This window comes from Ammodytes marinus (assembly GCF_949987685.1).
Source record: "Ammodytes marinus genome assembly, chromosome: 11".
Taxonomy (NCBI): Eukaryota; Metazoa; Chordata; class Actinopteri; order Uranoscopiformes; family Ammodytidae; genus Ammodytes; species Ammodytes marinus.
Window position 1 is genome coordinate 9,597,988 of NC_137215.1, and position 19,700 is coordinate 9,617,687.

Below are 19,700 nucleotides of genomic sequence, written 5' to 3' on the forward strand. Positions count from 1 at the left end.
TCTGGAATTATTTTCATAATTAAAATAGTTTACCATAAAAAAACAGTCCTAGCTTAAAATAAAAATATCACAAATCACTGAAATAAATTATCTCTTGGTAAAAGTCCTTGCAGAGGATGACATCACTTTTACTATCATTTCTTGAAAATAACTGTAGCGAGTCTCTCATCTTTGACTGACAAATCAGCTGCTCCATGTTCCCCACTTTTTCCATAATTTTTATTCTGCTCTGTTTTTCTTACATGTACATAAATACTTTTACTTTTTATTAGATTCTTTTTTTTTACCTGAGCTACATTCCAGTGAACACAACATTCGCTGCCTTGGTTATTGCAGCTCAAGCCATTTGTTTTAACCCCTGAGGGTATGAACAAGTCCTTTTCAAGGTTCCACCTCAATCACTATTGTTTCAATTTCTTTAGTCATTACATCTACTTTTTTTTGTTGCTTTGTCTCTTACAACATCTTTCCCGATTTCTCCATGATACACCTCTAGGGAAATGGAATACGTCCTTCCTTAGAAAAATAGGGGCATGGCTGGTTACTGCAAATACTGTAACCTCACTACATCAGTTTGAATAATTCTGATCCACTAACATACTCAGTGGTAAGAACAACATTAGCTGGTGTGCACTGATTTCATTTGCAAAGTAAGAACACTTCTATATACATTTTAGTGAATGGGGCCTCCAACGACACTACATACCTTTCTGTCTACTGTCAACCCTTAAAGGCAGATTTAAAAGAGTGTCATGTTCATGAACTTAGGGGACTCCAAAGAGATGTGTTATAATGCTCCCTGTAATGTGGGTTAAGATCCATAAACACAGGATCTTATATTTTCCATAATGCAAGTAAGTATTTCACAAGACCCCTCAAGCCAGAAACTGTATAAAATTGGTCTTTCCTCCACAATATGAATTCCTTTCAGTCCAAGCTATTAATATTTACAAAGCTCAAAATCACATACTTATCATAGATAACAGTTTATTACTGAAAATGCAGTCAGAAATTAAATAAAAAGGGCATGAATAAATCTGACTGCAGTCATACCAATAATTGTTAGTTCATATGAATGAAAAGCATTGTTTCTTAAGCAAATACAAATGTGTTGTGTGTTCTAGTTATTTCATAAATCATGAAAAGTAGGTGGGGTACTGGGAATTTTTCTCGGCTCGCTTAGAAATAGCATTAGAGCGGGGAAAAACTGATGAAAAAGGACAAGCTTTAAAGCAGTCCTCTGGCCAAGTTTAATATGACACCGATAAGAACGTGGGCTGAAATGATAAAGGTATGCCCACTATGTCTATATTTAAAGCCAAAGGAGCCTCAGCTTGCGCAAATCACAGGCTAAGCTTCCTGCAATGCTGTTTGTCTGTAGCCACCAGTATCAGCAAAAACTGGAAAAGATGAAGAAATAATGATAGACAGACCTTATAAAATAGACCACTGCCAGGAAAGAGGAATTTTTGGGCATTCAGTTAGGTAGGAATATGTACCCCATGGAAAGTAATGCCTCTGGTTTTGGACTAGTACGCGGGGGAATTTATCCTCTCTGAACAAAATGTAACCAAGGGTGAGAAGAACAACAAAAACACTTGGACATCAGAAACAGTTTCTCCTTCAATTTAAAACGTTGTTGAAATAATAAAAAATACATTTAATTTACAGGTTTGAAGCACAATAGTCTTGATAAAAGATAAGCTTGTTAAAGCCCTGAGTGATAGGTAATAGCACCACGAGTAACATAAGGAATTCATCTGGGTTTCTGATTCAGCTTTTGGTACCAACCAGGAGCTTCTTTATTGGTCTGCAAATGAAAGGAGACAAAGAGATGAGAAGAGAAAAAAAATGTTGGAAAAGTATGAAGAGCATGGCAGCGAGAGCTCTTGTTTGAACTCTTGAAATATTATCACCTATTTGACTTTCTCATGATTCAAGGATAGATACTACACAGCCCTATCTTTGCTCAGCTGACTGCAGTGAAAAGCCCCAAATGAAAAGATATGACAAATAAAGGATTTATCATTTCCTGTTAACGGTGACGAGCTTCTTTTGTCTAAACTTAAAACTGTGTATAAACAGGTTACGGTGGTGTGATTCATACAAGGGTGTTGCCAATGAAGTCAGACACTCACAAACACGGTGGGTTTGGGTTTGTTTGGCGACTCTTCTTCCGTGGTCCTGTAGAGGCGTTTGGGTTTGGACTGGTGTTTTCCTGCACCAGAGGCGACAGCAGTTTTATCTGCTTCCAACAGGAGTAGAGTGTCTCCCCCGCCAGGCCTCATGCTGATCAGGACCTGCTTCATCACTGCTAACTCCTGGACAGTCCCATGGTTCACAAAAAGAAGGATGTGATACAGACAGCATTAAACATGCCCTTTATTTAATTGTGTCTGTTCATTTATGTTAGTTATTTCTATGTGTTTAGTTGATGCTACTCTACGTTTCTTATAATTGCCCTTCCGGGACAAATAAAGTGATTTGAATTCAATTGAATCGAAAACTATTAATAAAGGGATGTTTGTGAGAAATAACTGGAAGTGTAGCTTCTAAAAATGCCAGATATCACCAGGTCATTTCTGTCACAGGGATTTCAAACAGGGGATGAAATAAAGATTTTTATGATAATAGTATTTCAGATATTTTGTATGAATAAACAATGATGCTAAAACATCTCTGGGGAATCATTTGCTTTGATGTGTTTTATTGCTTCTTACTAAAGACATGTTTGTCTTGAACCACAGGCCGACACAGCTGAACTCTTGAGGTCCAACTATGAGAACGACCTGCAATAAGCTCAACAAGCTGGAGGGGTCTAGAGGGGAGGACTGTGGGCCATTTCACGGTTCTATTTATCACCCTGAGGACATGAGCCGCGGCATGTCACACACACGCACGAGCACACACACAAACACACGCACACACACAAACACCCGCGCGCCCTGGTGGCATCCCAAACAGCCAGGCTCAGGAACAGCTGTCTATGACAGGGCACATACTTCATACAGCAAACGGCTAGCTTGGGGACAAACGCTCCCACGTTCACGCACGCACATACAAGCACAAACAATCACTAAGGGACAAAGTGCAAATAACTTGTCTGGGTGTCCTGTTTATTTGAAGTATATACAGTACATTAGAACTGTAACGATTAAACGATTTAACGATTTAGCTGAACAGAAAATTAATCAGAAGACATATTTCCTAATACATTATTCTTGGTAATATTTCACAGGAAAAATACCAATACAATTTTAAAGGAAGTTTTTTCTGGAATAGAATGGGAAAAAGTTCAAACGTCAAACAGTTAGCATAATCATTTGTACTGTACCTCCCGATGGTTGAGGAGTCGCTCCAGATCGGCTGCCATGTTGTTTTTCACCTGTTGCAGAGTGGCCCGTTCTTTCCTCAATGAACTGGGGTTACAACCAAAAATAGATCACATCCTGAGTTCATAGAAAAACATTATTACACTGACTACCAGCATTAAATATAATAATCTAGCAATAGGGTAATGTAATGCATATTGAACAAGTAAGTCCTATGAAAAACTACTTTTTTAAGGCAGAATTATCATACAATATTAGAAACATGCATAGTTAAGTATGTAAGTGTAACTTTGTAGACTACTTACTGTATGCTTGATTTAAGGGAAACAAGTAACCAACTAACAAAATGCTGCAATATGAATCAGTCAGCCTAAATGACAGCAGTTTAGTTTACTAGCACTGAGAGCATGAATCAGTGTAATAAAACCATCAACAGCTATACACTCAACATGCTCTTGGATTTCTAATATATCCTTAAAGGCCTACTTCACCGGTTGGAATATGAAGGTGTATTGAACTAGGAGATCCTATTTAGTATAAATGTGCAAAAATTAAATCGGATCATCTTAGCCTGAGAAAAGGCAGAAAGAGTGTTTTATGGTCTCACTGTCTAACCCTACAGTTTCCTTCTTGTAAGGGGCCACTCACACTAGGGCCGCGGCCCCGTGCCAAAGCTCATTTGCATACTAAAGTCTAGAACGTTTGGCTAATGTGACCACACCAACTTGTATTCCAGCACGGAACAGCCCCTTGGCCACGGCACACCTGGGAGAGGTGTGCCGTGGCCAAAGTACAGATGCTAATGAGATGACACGCGCACAAGCAAGCGCACAGGCGGCGTTCCTGACGTGAATTTATTAAGGATGCATAGTCCGTTAACGTCCGCTGCCTTACTAGTCGGCACCAGAATTGCCCACCACTTGGACTTGTAGCTACATTAAATGTGTGAGAATTAACGTGTGTGTAGGCCTAGGTGTGGGCTAATAAAAGAGGGAGAGAGCTAAATAGGTGAGCGCAGAAAGCAAAGCAAAAAGGTTTTCGTGTTTACTTGCGTTCGTCAGATGATTTTTTTCTTTTTCCTCCCGTCAGCTGTCATAACTGCCTTTACGCATGGCGGTGGAGACGCACCCAAAACAACACACCGCGGCTCGGTGATAAGGAAACAGTAGCCTACATTAAGGTTTAACAATAAACTTTATAAATACACTTAGAAAAACGATCTCTGCCCATACAAAAAGGTCTGACTTGGATTACTTGATGGAGCGATCGATGTGTATAAAACCATCCGGTAGGTATGGTCTGATGACGGGCTGTTATATTAATAATAAACAGCGTGCTGCACAAATATGAGACTGTTCACCGCGACCTATTACGTCAAGGCTACGTTTAAAAAAAAACAATAGCTTAAGGATTCTCGTTGCTCTAATGTGGAAGTGGAATATATGATGCAAATTTGGCCGGATGAAAATATTCACAAACAGTCGTATAGCCTACAAGTAGACTACGCTCCAAATCCTAAACGCGCACGGTGACGTAGGCAAGGTGCAATCGTGCCCAGGCCACGAGCAGTGTAACCACGGGCCAGCAGGGGGAATGGGGAGGGGGGAGGGGGGGGAATCGTGCTGAATCTTCCTGCAGCACGGAACAGGCAAACGGCCCTAGTGTGAGTGCGCCCTTAGGGCGCACTCACACTAGGGCCGTTTGCCTAACATCACAGTAAGGGTTAGGATTAACAGGACAGCTGGGCCAAGGGAAGACTGAGGGAAGAAAAACCTAATTCATTATATTAATAGTTATTTTATATTGATAGAATTCTGGTTCTGTATGGGTGAAGTATTCCTTTAATAATAAACTGCTTTTTCGTACGTTTGTTAGGCTTATAACTTTTTAGAATAACTACAGCTCTATGCAGTACTGTCAAAGTGTTCTTTCCTGGGGCAGTGAGACATACAGGCAGAAGCTTGTAATGGGGGCCTCTTTAATGCACATCTTCAAACAACAGCTTGGTAGCTTTCCCACTGTTCACTGATAACTTTGGGGGAAAAAATGAAACCCTTTGGATGTGCCCGCACTGCTGAGACGCTGTCGTTAGCCGATTTCAGATGAGTGAATTGTGGATATCACCAAACAAAACTCTGAATACAACAGAGAGACTTCCCTACATAAAAGGTAGAATCTCCTGTGAGCGGTGTCTCTGCTGTTGAACAGATAGCACTGCATAGCCACAGGAAAACGTCAATATCTCTGTCAGATAGGTAGGTTTGTGAAGCTGGAGAGCATTTTAAAACAGGATTTATTTTCTCCTGCTTGCCCCAGGTCAGCACTCACTGGTAGTGAGGAGCAAGAGAAAACCTGCAGTCTGTCAGTTTGCATATTTCTCAGGATAAAATACAGAGGAGTACGGGGGGAAGGGGGAGCTGATGCGAACTGAAACTCACTTATTGGGCATAGACAATATTCTAGTACAGTTTGCAAGAAGACAGAGCTTGGTGTGAGAAGGAAAGAAGAGGACCAAGGGAGATGGGGATTAAGCAGAGATATCACCTGCAGCCATGATGAGTAAATTACATGGTACAAAATATAAACAATAAAATAAACAAAGAGTTTCGCGAGCAGGGCAGATCACCTAAATGAATGGCCTACATTTGAAAAGAGTTCTAATGTTCTAATGTATTTGCGTTGAGAGAGTCACATGTCCTCTCTGTGAACGTGTGCTCTGTACACGTACCTGATATCGCCCTCGAGCGAGGTATTGCGCTCCTTCAGTGTGCAGATCTGTGCGTCCCTTTGTCTCACCGTCTCAATCAGGTAGCTATAGGGCTGCTGCGTATGCTGTAACAGTTGGTTGGCTGCCAGCAACTGAGGAACAACACATTACTTATTTTTTTTATTTTTTTTTAAGATATTTTATTTGGCATTTTTTTATGCTTTATTGACAGTGCAGAGAGACAGAGGTGAAATGGGGAAGAGAGGGGAGTGACATGCAGAGAACGACCGCGGGCGGGAACCGAACCCGGGTCCGCTGCTGGGCCCGGCCCGGGAGGGGGACGCCTCACCAACTGAGCCAAAGGCGCCCCCACATTACTTTTTTTTTTTAATGTATTTTATGCAAAAATGAGGTTGCAAAGCCAGAACATGCAGATATTCCTTCAAATAAGTCATACTATAAAATAATATGTATACTGTAAGTGCAACATGTCATTTTCTTTTCTTTTTTAACATAATTTTCTTAGGCAGACGAGATGTGTCTTATACTGTATGTGTAGACTTTCTGCTACACCACCTTTATAGAAATGCTAACTTTACCTACACAAGATCAGTGTCACCTTGGGTTCATTATTCCCCTCCCCACTTGATCATTAACATGTGACTCAGGTCTACATTTTTTTCTCATCTGCTGTACGACTCGACAGACAGCGGAGAGTCAGGTATGACGCAACAGCTAACTACCGGGTGCTAAACGTCTGTCACCATGATGTGCATTGTACCTAGCACATTCACTTTTAAAATAGAATGCCAGAGGTAAAAGAATATTTCTACTTTAAAACTGACTTTAGATGTAGGTGTCAATAACATTTTAGAATATTGCAATGCTGTTGATATTTGCGAATGACTCTTGAACAACCACGCCCAAGATTTCCTTATCTCTGGTGTCATCAGGGGCTTAAGTGCTCACAAATGTGTGTTTTTAATGGAGGTGTATCTAAGCTGTATGCCTTTGTATTAAAAGTGGTAACACCCTAATTAAAGAAAAAGACATAGCATGGAAATGCAATAAAAATGCACAATCTTTAGAACGTCCTTCTAGCAATCACTGTACTGTTCCTTACACAATATTACTCAGTATTTGGCTTAGTCTGCGATACAACAGATAAAGTTAGGGTGTTACACATTAAACCACTTTTACAGCCAGGCAGTAGTGAGTGGATCTGGGTGGGAGGGTAAGGACAATAGTTAGTTAGTCAGAGCATCAGTGTGGGTGGTGTAAGTGGTTAACACCCTTGCCCTTTCTAGTGTGTAACGTGTACTATTTCACCCTTTCCTTTCATACTACATGACTTGTGAGGTATGCCAGACCAGTGCCAGTCAGTCACACCTGACATTTGAATGGCTGGCTTATTTAGTCTCAAATCTGCTCAGCCTGTCTTACTCTGGCTTGCACAATCCTATACATTACAGGGAGTGGAGAAGGGGAAGCAAGCACAGTGCTAAAGCTGTCATTCTCACGTTTTTCAACATTTTACTGGATGATTTTTCGCTTCAGAGCACGAGTAGTACCCATGTGACTTCACACACTGTCACACACAGACAAAATACACACACCCAAAATCCAAGCCTTGGCGTTTGCACAAACATGCGGCTGGTGTGCCAAACACAACAAAAGCCTCAGTGATTGGTGTGTTGAGTTGTCGGTAGAGTGAAGAGCGTGGCCGTCATGGTTTTTGGCACTGTTTTCAACTGTGTCAACAAGTGTGACAGGTACTAAGACTCATACTTCTCTCTCTAGTTATTTTCCAGACAAGGACTTTAAAAGGAAGATTCAAAGTTTCAGGAACAAGAATAGGCAGGGAGACACTCTCATCAATGAGTGCTGAAGTGTGTTTGATACAGGTGTTGACCAACCTCCCAAGCTGCTCGCTTTCATTTTCTCTTCTTTTGCTGTTGTCGTGCGATGGTGTGAGAAAGTAAATAGTATGTGATGATAGGCAACCACAGAACTTGGTTTTGTGATACTGACTGTGTTATGTCATTAGAGAGAGGTAAGAGAGCCATTTGAAAAAAATATCATTGCTCTGATTTAATCTGTGGAAAACCATAATCTACGTTACTGTGGGAGATTTGTGATATGTGTTTCAGGTTCTGACCTGCAGGTATTTAAGTTTTACTTTCTTTCTTTCTTAATAAACATTAAATCAAACTTAATCTAATTAATGATGGTGTCCAGGCAGGCACACACAGACGTGCACGTGTGTGTGTGTGTGTGTGTGTGTGTGTGTGTGTGTGTGTGTGTGTATTTGGCTATGTGTGTGTGTGTGTGTGTGTGTGTCTTTACCTCTTCAGATATCTGTCCTGTCTGTGACTGGTGTCTATCCAGCTCTCTCCTCAGTGACGTGTTCTGCCTCTCGAGCTGCAGCACCCTGCGGGCGAGGTGAACGCTGTGTGGCAGACACACACACAAACACACAAAAAACATTTAGGAAATTCCAAAACATGACAACACCAACAAGTTTACACTCGAGTGTTGTCGTTTAACCTGCACTTAAAATATTACAGTTGGGATCAATTCCAAGGTTTTGGTTGCACATGCATGCTTCAAATCAAGATTGAGTGTGTCATTTTTGTAAATATTAATAATAATAATTGTTGTATATTTATTGCGCATTTTAGAGGCAAATCTTAACTCGACAATAACTTGCAAAGCCACTGTGGAAAATATTTTAAAAAATGCTCGAAATAAATCACTGATGAAAAGGTTAAGGAAGTAGAAAAATACAAGCAAGTAATCAGTCCCGGTTAATTTGGGGACACCCATGGTAACTATGGTAACAGCAAGTCTTGTTTAATAGCACAACACACACCTGTTGAGCAGCTACTCAGACATAACAAAGCAGGAATTAAAGACGCCGCCACCACCAATAAAAAGGACTATAAAGACAGAAACTACTCTGTAAATAAATTGAATGGGTATGGTAAAAACACTATATCCACCCGAGGTTTCCATTTTTCATTTAAGAATGAAATATATTTAGGAAAAAGTTCCCATAGCAGCGGTATGAGTAAATTCCAGTTTTTTCGTTTAGTGACTGACATGTCTCACAATGTGCCCTGTCCTACAAGTGTGAAGTTTATCACGTACTGTACCTCTGTTTCAGTCTTCTTTTGGCCGTCGTGGGAACATTGGCCCCGTAGCCGTACGAGAACAGGACTCTCTCTGCCTCCTCTTCATTCTCAACTGGACACAAACACATGTAACAATGTGGCAATGTGTTTTTGTTTTTCACTTGAGCTATATCATGATTTTATAAATCTAAGCCTGTACCAGCATTCTTTCATTTAACACCACATATTCCTCTGTAAACATCTCTTCCATCAGCTGTCACAAAACTTTCCATTGCAGCTCCACAATATTGTTCTGTACATCTTATATTAATCCATTGAAGCCATCTGACAGTTCTATTATGCCGTTGGATTCCTGATGCCAGGCCAAGACATTTGAAGGATCCAGTAGTTGTTTGTTGTGCTTTTATCTTTCTGTCTTCACCGCGATGTGTGTAATGTATCAGGTACTAAAGAACTAATGCTGTGTTCTTACTTTCGGCAGCCTGCATGGTGACCTGGTCCAACTCTTGCTCGAGCTTTTCATACGTCTCCAGCCGAGACGCCTGCTCGGCATTCTGAGCCTGCAGCTCCGCCAAGCGCTTCTCTGATGACGTCTGTAGCCTGTAAAACTCCTGGGTCAGGAGCTGAGGTAAAAGAAGACAGGAGAGAGAGAGGGAGAGAAAAAGATAGGAGAAGAGGAGATAAAAAAAAGCAAATGACTGAAATTTTAGCATTGTTTTCCGAGTTGTGAATTGTACAAAATTATCTCGGCAGGTAAAATTTCAATGTTGCATTCTGTCAGTGTAATGCAAATGATGTAAAATGGATTCTTATATGCAGGTGTTGTGTTTTTCCTGATTATTCAATATAGTATTACATTAGGTCATTCTTTTTTACTAGAAGGGCTGTAATAATATTTTGCACAATTAATTACAAAAAAAATATATGTTTTTGTTGGAATTCCATTCTATTTTTTGCACATTGCAAGTGTCATATTGTGTTATATTGTTGTTTTAATGTGAACAAACATGTTTGAAGCAGAAGCACTATCAGTTTAACTGGAATAAAAGCATTCTTAAATTGAATGGAAAATGTGTCTGATTAAAATTGATTTCATATAATTAGACAATAAAACCCAACAGAACTCTAATAGATCTAACCCTTAATTTACTGTATCAAATTTAAAAGCATGGACAAAAACAGGGAGACAGAGAAAAAGGGAAAAGAAAAAAGGAGGGAAAAAAAATAAATGAAGGACTCCAATGTCAAATCCTCAACACGCTTTTTGTTCAATGTGTTTTAAAAAGAGAAAAAATATCTTCCTCCTTCAATCAACGTGTGCATTGTATAGTATAATTACAGATGTCTAACACACATGGCTCTCTGGCAAGCATGACAGGGTTATTTACAGGTGAAGAGGTGGGCGTAAGACATGAAGAAAAATCTGCACTCATTTAACTTCTTGTATAAATGGGTGTGGGACTGTGGAAAGATAAGAAAGGAGCCACTGGACTGACATAAAAAAGGTTGAATAGACATATTCCTAAGAGTAAAAAATTAATGTCTACGTAGGGTTGATGAATAACTACTTAAGACGACAATGACAATATGAGCAACAAGTACACGGTTAAAATGTGTATCATTCTCTGCAGTGCGCACCAGGTCTAAGCAGGTTGCATTAAGCCCAATTAAAAGATCTGTGAGCATTAAGGGACTATAATACTTCATATGAATTCACAATACAAAAAGGACACTTCACACCGCTAAGTAGATTATTATGATGTGCCATCAACATGTCGACTGAAGATGACTGAAGGGCCTACATTTCATGCAAATGTTGAAAAACAATTTCTATATATTTTCCAGTTATATTGCTTACAAAAGAACATGTATATAATGGGGCAAAGGGGTTTCTGATTCTGTTAATGGCATACGAACAAAAATGATGTTCCAATAAAGGAGTAACGTTAATTGTCTAAAATCATATCATGAGGGTGAGAGGCTAGCAGGAACTAAGGCTGCACTATCATTGACTCCTAACTGGATAGACCCCTGTAAATCAACAGGTTAAACCTTTTTTCTCCCTCTTTCTCTTATTTTATTGTTCAGTGTTACCTCCAGTTTTTTCTGCTGTTTCTCACACTCCACCTGGCACTGGGCCAGCGTCTTAGCCGTCTCTTCCTTGACCATATTAGCGCGCTCGGCCTCAAAGGAGTGCAGCTTGGCCTGGTTGGACAGGTCTGCTACCCTGCTGTCGGTACCAAGCTGGAGCTGACGAAACCTGCACAGATAGAGACACACAGGTGAATCATAGGCTGCAGTGACCCACACACACACAGACACCAGACCTCACAAAATATGCATGTAAAAACATTAGATAATGTTTGTTTGTATTCTTGGTGCTGACAGACTATGTAGACAGGTCTGAATAATAAAAGCGGCTTCATCTTATACAGAGGGTGAACGCAGCTCTGGGCCTGTGGTTGAGCTCAGACATGCCTGCTGTTTTCAAACCAATGTTGCAATGTCTTCCTTCATATAGATACAATGTGCTCATAATTTGCGTTGATAGCATGTTTGTTTGGAAATTGGCAAGGAGGGGACTATTTGGTGTGCCTTCTTGCACAATGAACCAACTTTTTTTTTCTTTTTTTTACGAGTTTTCAAGTTCAAAGCGTTCCGTGGCACCCAACAGCTTGGCAGAGACGGCATTACATTAAGTCGCCGAGCAGGAAAGCCAAGTCTTAAATCATTTGGTTACAGAAGAGGATTTCTCAATGGCGCTCGCAGCGATGTTTGGTCTTGTTTGAACATTTGTGATTCTAGTTGGCAGCCACAGAAAGGTGTTCCCACTTAAGTGTTAAGTAATTACAAACGAAGAAAGAGACAGAAAGCCTTCGACAGTTTCTGTTTTTTCAGATGACACTATTGTGCATGAAGTCAAAGCCTCGTCCCAGGGGTGCAAGTGGCTGGGCATGCTGGCACAGAGCATAGATGTGCTAATGTACACACATCAACAAAACAACAAACACAACAATAACAGATGCGGTTGATAATATTATCTGTTATAAAATAATTTCTAACGTGTAATTATCATTCATTATCTTTTAATTAATTTGTCAAGCAGCCAAACATTTGTTAATTCCCCATCCCTACCTAAATATATGAGAATTTGTTTTGCTTGGCAAACTGGAGGGAAAAAACAGAAAATTTAACTTATAATGTGTTGCAGCCCTAAATGTAAAAACAGTTTGTGTGCATAGTGCTCTTCTTCAGGCAGCTTTCAAGCACACACACACACACACACACACACACACACACACACACACACACACACACACACACACACACACACACACACACACACACACACACACACACACACACACACACACACACACACACACACACACACACACACACACACACACACACACACACACACACACACACACACACACACACACACACACACACACACACACACACACACACACACACACACACACACACACACACACACACACACACACACACACACACACACTCCATTAAACCATGGGGGTTGTTGGATAATATTAATAACTCTCGATTACAGCTGACCTGATAGGATTTCATCATCCATAGAGCACAGGCCTGAGCTGTGTGCTCAGACAGACATGTACACATGCGGTGGACATTCTATGCCTTCTTTTATTAATGGCAGCTGCAAATCTAGACGTGGAGTAGTAAAATGTACCTTAAAAGGGTAATATTGACCACGGAAAGTTAGACACAAGTGTTTCTCTGTCCTATCGATTGACACTTTTAATGGAAATATTTACAGCTGAAGGCAAATTGTGTTGTATACGGTATACCAAGTTTAGATCTGCTAGAGAGGTGAAAATGGACAAATGTACTCAATACTTTGTCTTTGTTTCCGACAAGTCGAACACCATATCTGGCCTACTGAAACAGTGCGCTGAGATTAAAGCTGTGGTCCCTCTATGCTACGAACATCTGACGCCATTACAAGCTTGTCCGCCTCATTCTTTGCCCCAAAAATAGGGGCATGCGTGGGGTTAGGGGTTAAAGGCTTGTGGCTAGCATCTGTCATTGCTGGCTTGTGATGCGACCCGTAGAGGGAATGTGATCACAGCAGAGAGAGAGAGAGAGAGAGAGAGAGAGAGAGAGAGAGAGAGAGAGAGAGAGAGAGAGAGAGATAGTGCAAAGGGGCAGTGAAGCACATATGTGTGTGTGTGTGTGAATGTGTGTGTGCATGGAAACACCAACAGCTGGTGCTTTGGATCTACAGAAATGACTGGCATGTAGTAGTAACTCAGGACATGGACACTACTGCCACTGCTCTGTGCAGCAAGGTTCACAGCAATGTATCTGTTTTTGAGGCTATGCTGAGATGGATATTGTTGCACGGAGTACAGATAGGGAACACAAGCCTGGACAGAGATCCCTAAAAGAGGTGGATGGGAGAAGGGAAATGACTAAAAAGCATCATTATATTAAAATATTTAAAAAAAAAGAAAATTAGGCCAAACATTAGATACAAAAAATAAACAGTTAAACCAACTTTGTCAATGCAAAAGAGAGTCCACAAAAGCTATTTAAAGTCAGCCACATTTTTAGGGAACATTCCTCAGGATATAAATCGTCTTGGGTATGACACAGTACCCTGACTCTCACTTAGCATTCAACCTGCACTGAAAGTATGTGGCTTAACCTGGCCAGTGACACCAGTTGGGACTTAAGTGACCTTCAGTGAACTCTGACTCCCACTTTGACCTCTTGACCTCTCGGTTACAGCAAAGCAAAGCAGTCGTGTGATCTTGAGCAAGAAACTGACCACAGTCCTGCCCCACCCACATTACATGCTAATGACCGACTGCCGCTGGCTCACTCACACATCAGCATCGGAGCAAGAACTACCTCACAGCTTTCAGGGAAATACAGAGGAATTTAAGCTGAAGATAAGATCGCATTATGTTAATATTTAAAAACAAACATTCTTGCTTTAGTAATCACAGTTAGATTGGCGTTGGACACCCCAGCTCACAAGCCAAACTGGCTTGCTTTGCTGATTGGCCAACAAATAGGGAGGAATGAATTGGAAATACAGTATGATGTGATTAACCTTGACAGCAGCAGCAGCAACAACAACAACAAAAACTGTACCAACTGGCCTTAGCTGTATACATGGCAGTTTAACAGTTGCCCTCAGGTGAAGTTCATTCACTTTCCTTGACAAACAGCCTGTTAACAGTACATCCAGGAAGTGCATTTTAGTTTGGCAGTTGACGTGTCTAACTACTAAAAGGCCAGGGCTGCCGATCATGGCGGTGGTTGCTATTTTGCTTCATTATATCTGATGATGACACAACCCTTTTTGAGAAATGTTTAATACTGAGAAGCAGAACAAGAGAAGATTTTATAGAAAAACATGAACATAGAGTTTACATTTTATGAAAGCAGCTTTTACTGTATATTTTTTAACCATTTTCAAGGTTTAGTTATGATATTACAAATGATCTTTGTTCGGGTTTTCAAGTATCCATCTTTTTTTCTTTCCGGTTTCTATTTAATAACTTTTAGTCATATAATAAAAACAGAACTAAATGTAACCGTCTGTCAATGTTCAGAAAGTATGATGCTGAGTTTCTGAGCACATATATCGTTACATTGATCTGTGCAATGGATGGTAAGACTCACTGTTCCAGCAGCTGGTCATATCTGGACTGAGTGTCTCTCTCAGCAGCCACCACTCTGTCCTTCTCCAGCACTGCATTGTCTCTGGCCTCACGCAAGTTCCTGCTCAAACACACACAAGCAAACGCAGTAGAAACAAGCCCTAAACACTTTCTTGAATCTTCCTTTTACTGTTAAATGGCAAACAAATGTATTTATTCTATTGAAGTTATGTTTGGTATTTTTCTTTTACTTTGATGTTAGTGTATAGAATCAGTGTTGATAGCTCATGGTCTTTTCTCTCGTCACTATGCCCTGACAGTGGAGCAAAACAACAGTTCAGCAACCATGTAAAGTAGGGACAACACTACAGGCTACATCTGCACTTGATTATTGAGAGAAAAATATCTGTTCTTGGATGAACAACTACAGTGAAGTCTTTCTTAGGAGTGTCTATGTATTGGTTGGCAAAAATAAAAGTTGATATGAAATGTTAACACAATCTGTAATTCCTCTGGTTTGAATAAAGGCTTAAATAGTTTTTTTTCCAAACAAACACACTATCTCTTAAAGGTGGAGTCAGCAATTTTGGAGAATGCTTGTTGTCAAAATCAGTGAATATCTCCTTACGATCCTCTACCTGTCAGTACTGTGTGCATGCGCTGAAGAAAAATCTGGTGCTAATATATGCCTACCGTAGCTAAGCAAAATGCCTATTTACAGAGCTGTGTTTTAACACTGGATTTCCAGCGCACACACAATACAGACAGGTAGCGGATTGTGAGGAGATATTCACTGATTTTGACAGAAAGTGATTTTTGCCAACAATGATTCTCCAGATTTTGCTGACTAAAAGTAATGTAATAAAAAGTCTGTCACCTGTTCTCCCTCTCGTACATCTCCCTGGAGGTTCTCTGCAGGTTGTCTATCTCATGACTGGTTTTCAGCCTGATGTTCTCCAACTCTTCTCTCAACTTGGTCTCGTACTCTGACTTATAGCAGTCTCTGTAGTGGAAATAAAAGGTAAACCAAGAGTAAAAACATCAACAGCGTAATAGCAGATCAAACCATCAATGTTAAACTTTGGTACTCTACTGGCAATTGTTTGGTATCAAGATCATATTGTTTGGCATAAAAAGCATAATCTCTTTTGGCTGCTGGTGTTGAAAATCAGAGCCTAACCTGGATGCTACATATTTTTCGTAGGCGTCCTCCCTTGCCTTCTTAGTGTCTTCTAATTGTACCTGGAACACAATGACAAGAATGTGAGAGCATGTTAAGTGATTCCTTCCTGTTATGGAATATGCCTTGATGCATCAGATGAGCTTCCAAAGTTGAGCAACTGTATATGAACCTGTAGTCTCTCCAGGCGGTCTTCTTCATGTGCACAGCGGACACTGAGCTCCATGTTCTGCCTGTGCAGATACTCCTTGTCCTTCTGCAGGAGAGTCGCTGACTGCTGCAATGTCGCCACCTGGAGGCCAAGAAGAAGAAAAAAACGAAAAACATTGACAGAACACAGTTAATCTATACACAGATCAATGGGTATTAGTGTGTGTGCATGTGTGTGCGTGTGTGTGTGTGCGTGTGTGTGTGTGTGTGTGTGTGTGTGTGTGTGTGTGTGTGTGTGTGTGTGTGTGTGTGTGTGTGTGTGTAATAATAACCTCTTTGCTGAGTGTGTTCCTCTCTCTGGTGAGTGCAGCGTACGTCAAATCTAGTGTCTCAAATCTTCTTGTTAACTCCTTCAGTTCGGTTTCAAAATTGTCACGCTCACTATAGAACCACAGGAGGAAAATGGTTAAAAGATACATTTTTGCAGGGAAATTGTAACTGTAACTACAAAATGTCAAAGTAAGAAATTATAGTAGGAAAAAATAAACAGGTCTACTGGGGAGTCCCCTGACTCGTTCTGACACACACACACACACACACACACACACACACACACACACACACACACACACACACACACACACACACACACACACACACACACACACACACACACACACACACACACACACACACACACACACACACACACACACACACACACACACACACACACACACACACACACACACCGTTTGACGTTTGGGTAGTTTTCTCTGCGATAGTCTCCCTCTTGAATCTGCTGTTTGGTGTCGGCCAGTTCTAGGGTAAGTCTCTGACTCCTTAACTCCAGCTCAGTACGTAGCCGCCGCTCCTCTTCGTAGCTCTGTAGGTAGACACAAACACAACAGAAAACATTAACATTACATGGAGTATTCATATTATGTGATACACTGTGTAAAAAGTGGGATGTTACCTCCTGAAAACACTTGCACTGTAACAATGCCTTGATACCGTGTAGCATTAAAACAATGCTCATTTACTCATATTTGCAATTTTTTGTCTAATTCTTCCCATGTACCCACAATGTTGAATCATTATGTCGTTAATGTGTCGACTCGTTTGTGCCTACAGCTCGACTGTTGACTAGATAGATGTATTTTTTCTGCATAAAACACGCAACTCTCATTCTAAAACACTGCGGGCTGTGAACAGTACCTTTTCGAGGACGCTGTAACTTACACTTCTAGCATTAACTAGATGACTTTCATGGAGGTAAACATTTTGACCCTCTCTTCATTCTCCGTCTTTATGATTTCCAATTATGTGACTGAGCCTGGAGGACTGAGTGCTTGTGTGTGTGTGTGTGTGTGTGTGTGTGTGTGTGTGTGTGTGTGTGTGTGTGTGTGTGTGTGTGTGTGTGTGTGTGTGTGTGTGTGTGTGTGTGTGTGTGTGTGTGTGTGTGTGTGTGTGTGTGTGCAACAGAACACTTGAATGCGTGTATGGTCACAAACACATGAAATGGTTACAAAAAGCGTTGCATTATTGATATGCTGTACAAACAGCTTTGTTTTTCTTTTACACTGTGCACAGTAGTCTATGATTTAAACTGAAGATAGAAGAGCAATGAACACAAAAAGTGATAAAACTTGAATAATACAAATGGGAGAGGAAATGCTATAGGAATAGCTGAGAGCTGTATGTCAACTTATACAGAAAGATGAGTATGACAAGCTTGTGTGTGTGTGTGTGTGTGCGCGCAGTACCTCCATCAAAGCCCTGGTCTGGGTTCTGTGCGTATCCAGCTCTTCAGTCATGCTGCCTCTCTTCACACTGAGCTCGGCCAGCTGACCGCGCAGAGGAGTCACCGCTTCATAGAAACGCATCTGAACACACAGCACAGAGAGAAGCGTGAGGAAAAAAGAACAGACCCATCAGGCACATACATCAAAACTGTGATCACCATCAGATGGGTTCAACAGGGTTGTGTGTAGAAGATAGTAGCATTTTTTCTCTTAACCGAGCTACGTACCGAACCGTGACTTTTGTGTACTGTTACACCCCTAGAGGATTGGGAGAGCTACCACCACATACTTACAGCTACGTATTCCTGTATGGAGATTTTGTCTTCCGAAAGGTCACGGAGCTCTTGGTACTTATCCCTGGAGATGTCCAGATCCCTGAGAGACCTGCGCAGCTCTCCTGCCTTGTCACACAGCTGTCGGTTGGTCTCCTCTAGCTGCTGCTGCCGGAGCAGAATGGCCTCCATCTCTTGCTTACGTAGAGTCTGCTGCTTCCTGGTTATGACAGTGTTCGTTAGGAAAGGTCACATTTGTGCTTTACCAGCAGAAGGACATGTTTCATAACACATCCAGAGATATACTGGTTAAGCGTTTTCATTTTTACAATAATACAAATCCATTTTTTTCAAATTGTGGTTCCAAATTCACTTGGTATTTAATAAGATGTGTATAAATTGTGGCTAAGTAAGATAATTGTCAAAACACCACACAAGGCTGTAAAGCTGTATGGCTGAAGAAAATTCTTGAAAATATGTTAATTGAATAATTTAGCCTTTTTATTATATTTATATATTTTTAAAAGCTCAATACAAAAAACTAATCAGATACTGTTAATGCATGGATAATTTGCCCAAAAAATTAAAAAAAATAATTTAAAATCAACATTTACAATGGCATGGCAGTGTTTTCTACAGTGCATTCCCTATCCACTGCGCCTCCACTTTCCTCACCTGTTCTCCTCTTGACCTAGTTTCAGCTGGCTGTCCAGCCTCAGGGCAAAAAGTTGCTTCTGATGTAGAGCATCATTCAGCCTCTCCTCCAGCTCCTCAATCTGCCATACACACACACACATAACAAGGAAACAATCACTGTGACTGGACTATTACTGCAATGATCATTATGCATATGGTAGTCACTGTCTCCCTCTGTCTGTCAGGTGGATATAACTGAGAAAGGTAATTACATGAGAGACACAAACAGGGGGATGAGTTACACATCCACTTATCCAAATAAACACTTTCCATCTTTGCTCTTTACCTTGGACATATGGTCGGCCTTCATGTTGTCTATGATCAGGTTTTTCTGAGAAAGCTCGATTTTCAGCAGTTGGACGTTGTGCAGCAGCTCCTTCCTCTCAATCAGCTGGCGGGTCACCTTCTGGGAGCCGTCCCGCTGCTCGTCGGACGAGGACACGTCCTCGGTGGTGGGCACGGTTGTCTCCAGGCTGATGTCTTCCGACTCCAGGTCCAGGGAGCTGGAGACGTTGGCTGCTGTCGGCCTCAGCTGTTGCTTTTTGGGAGGCATTCTTGAATCGTTTTTTGTTCTTATGCTCCTCCTGACTGTGTGTCCTCCTTATCCTCTGGCTAAGGTTATTACCATAGAGGTTATCACCTAGCAAGGCAAGTGAGCCGGCAGCAGAGATTACGTGAGATTAGATAATTGATCAAGAGTTTACGGACATCGCGATATTTGTACTTTAACGTTAGTTTGCAGCGAGGATACCAGATAAACAAAC

The 19,700-nt window shown here is 41.0% G+C and overlaps 1 protein-coding gene across 2 annotated transcripts; it reads right to left on the minus strand.

The window, feature by feature from the left end:
* Window positions 1–1,417: 1,417 nt before the first annotated feature.
* On the minus strand, window positions 1,418–19,489 carry pibf1 (progesterone immunomodulatory binding factor 1; the record flags this gene model as incomplete). Of its 2 annotated transcripts, XM_080036442.1 has the most annotated exons (18): window positions 1,418–1,810; window positions 2,139–2,321; window positions 3,335–3,419; window positions 6,061–6,191; window positions 8,386–8,488; window positions 9,195–9,285; window positions 9,646–9,796; window positions 11,268–11,433; window positions 14,856–14,954; window positions 15,711–15,836; window positions 16,014–16,075; window positions 16,186–16,305; window positions 16,496–16,604; window positions 16,916–17,049; window positions 17,930–18,049; window positions 18,262–18,460; window positions 18,916–19,016; window positions 19,223–19,489. In XM_080036442.1, 18 exons carry the CDS (start codon window positions 19,487–19,489, stop codon window positions 1,757–1,759), a joined length of 2,301 nt encoding a protein of 766 aa, XP_079892568.1. In that variant the 3' UTR covers window positions 1,418–1,756. The 2 variants fall into 2 exon arrangements, 1 of the variants encoding a protein (XP_079892568.1); XR_013845086.1 differs by lacking the exon at window positions 6,061–6,191.
* Between the last annotated feature and the right edge of the window lie 211 nt (window positions 19,490–19,700).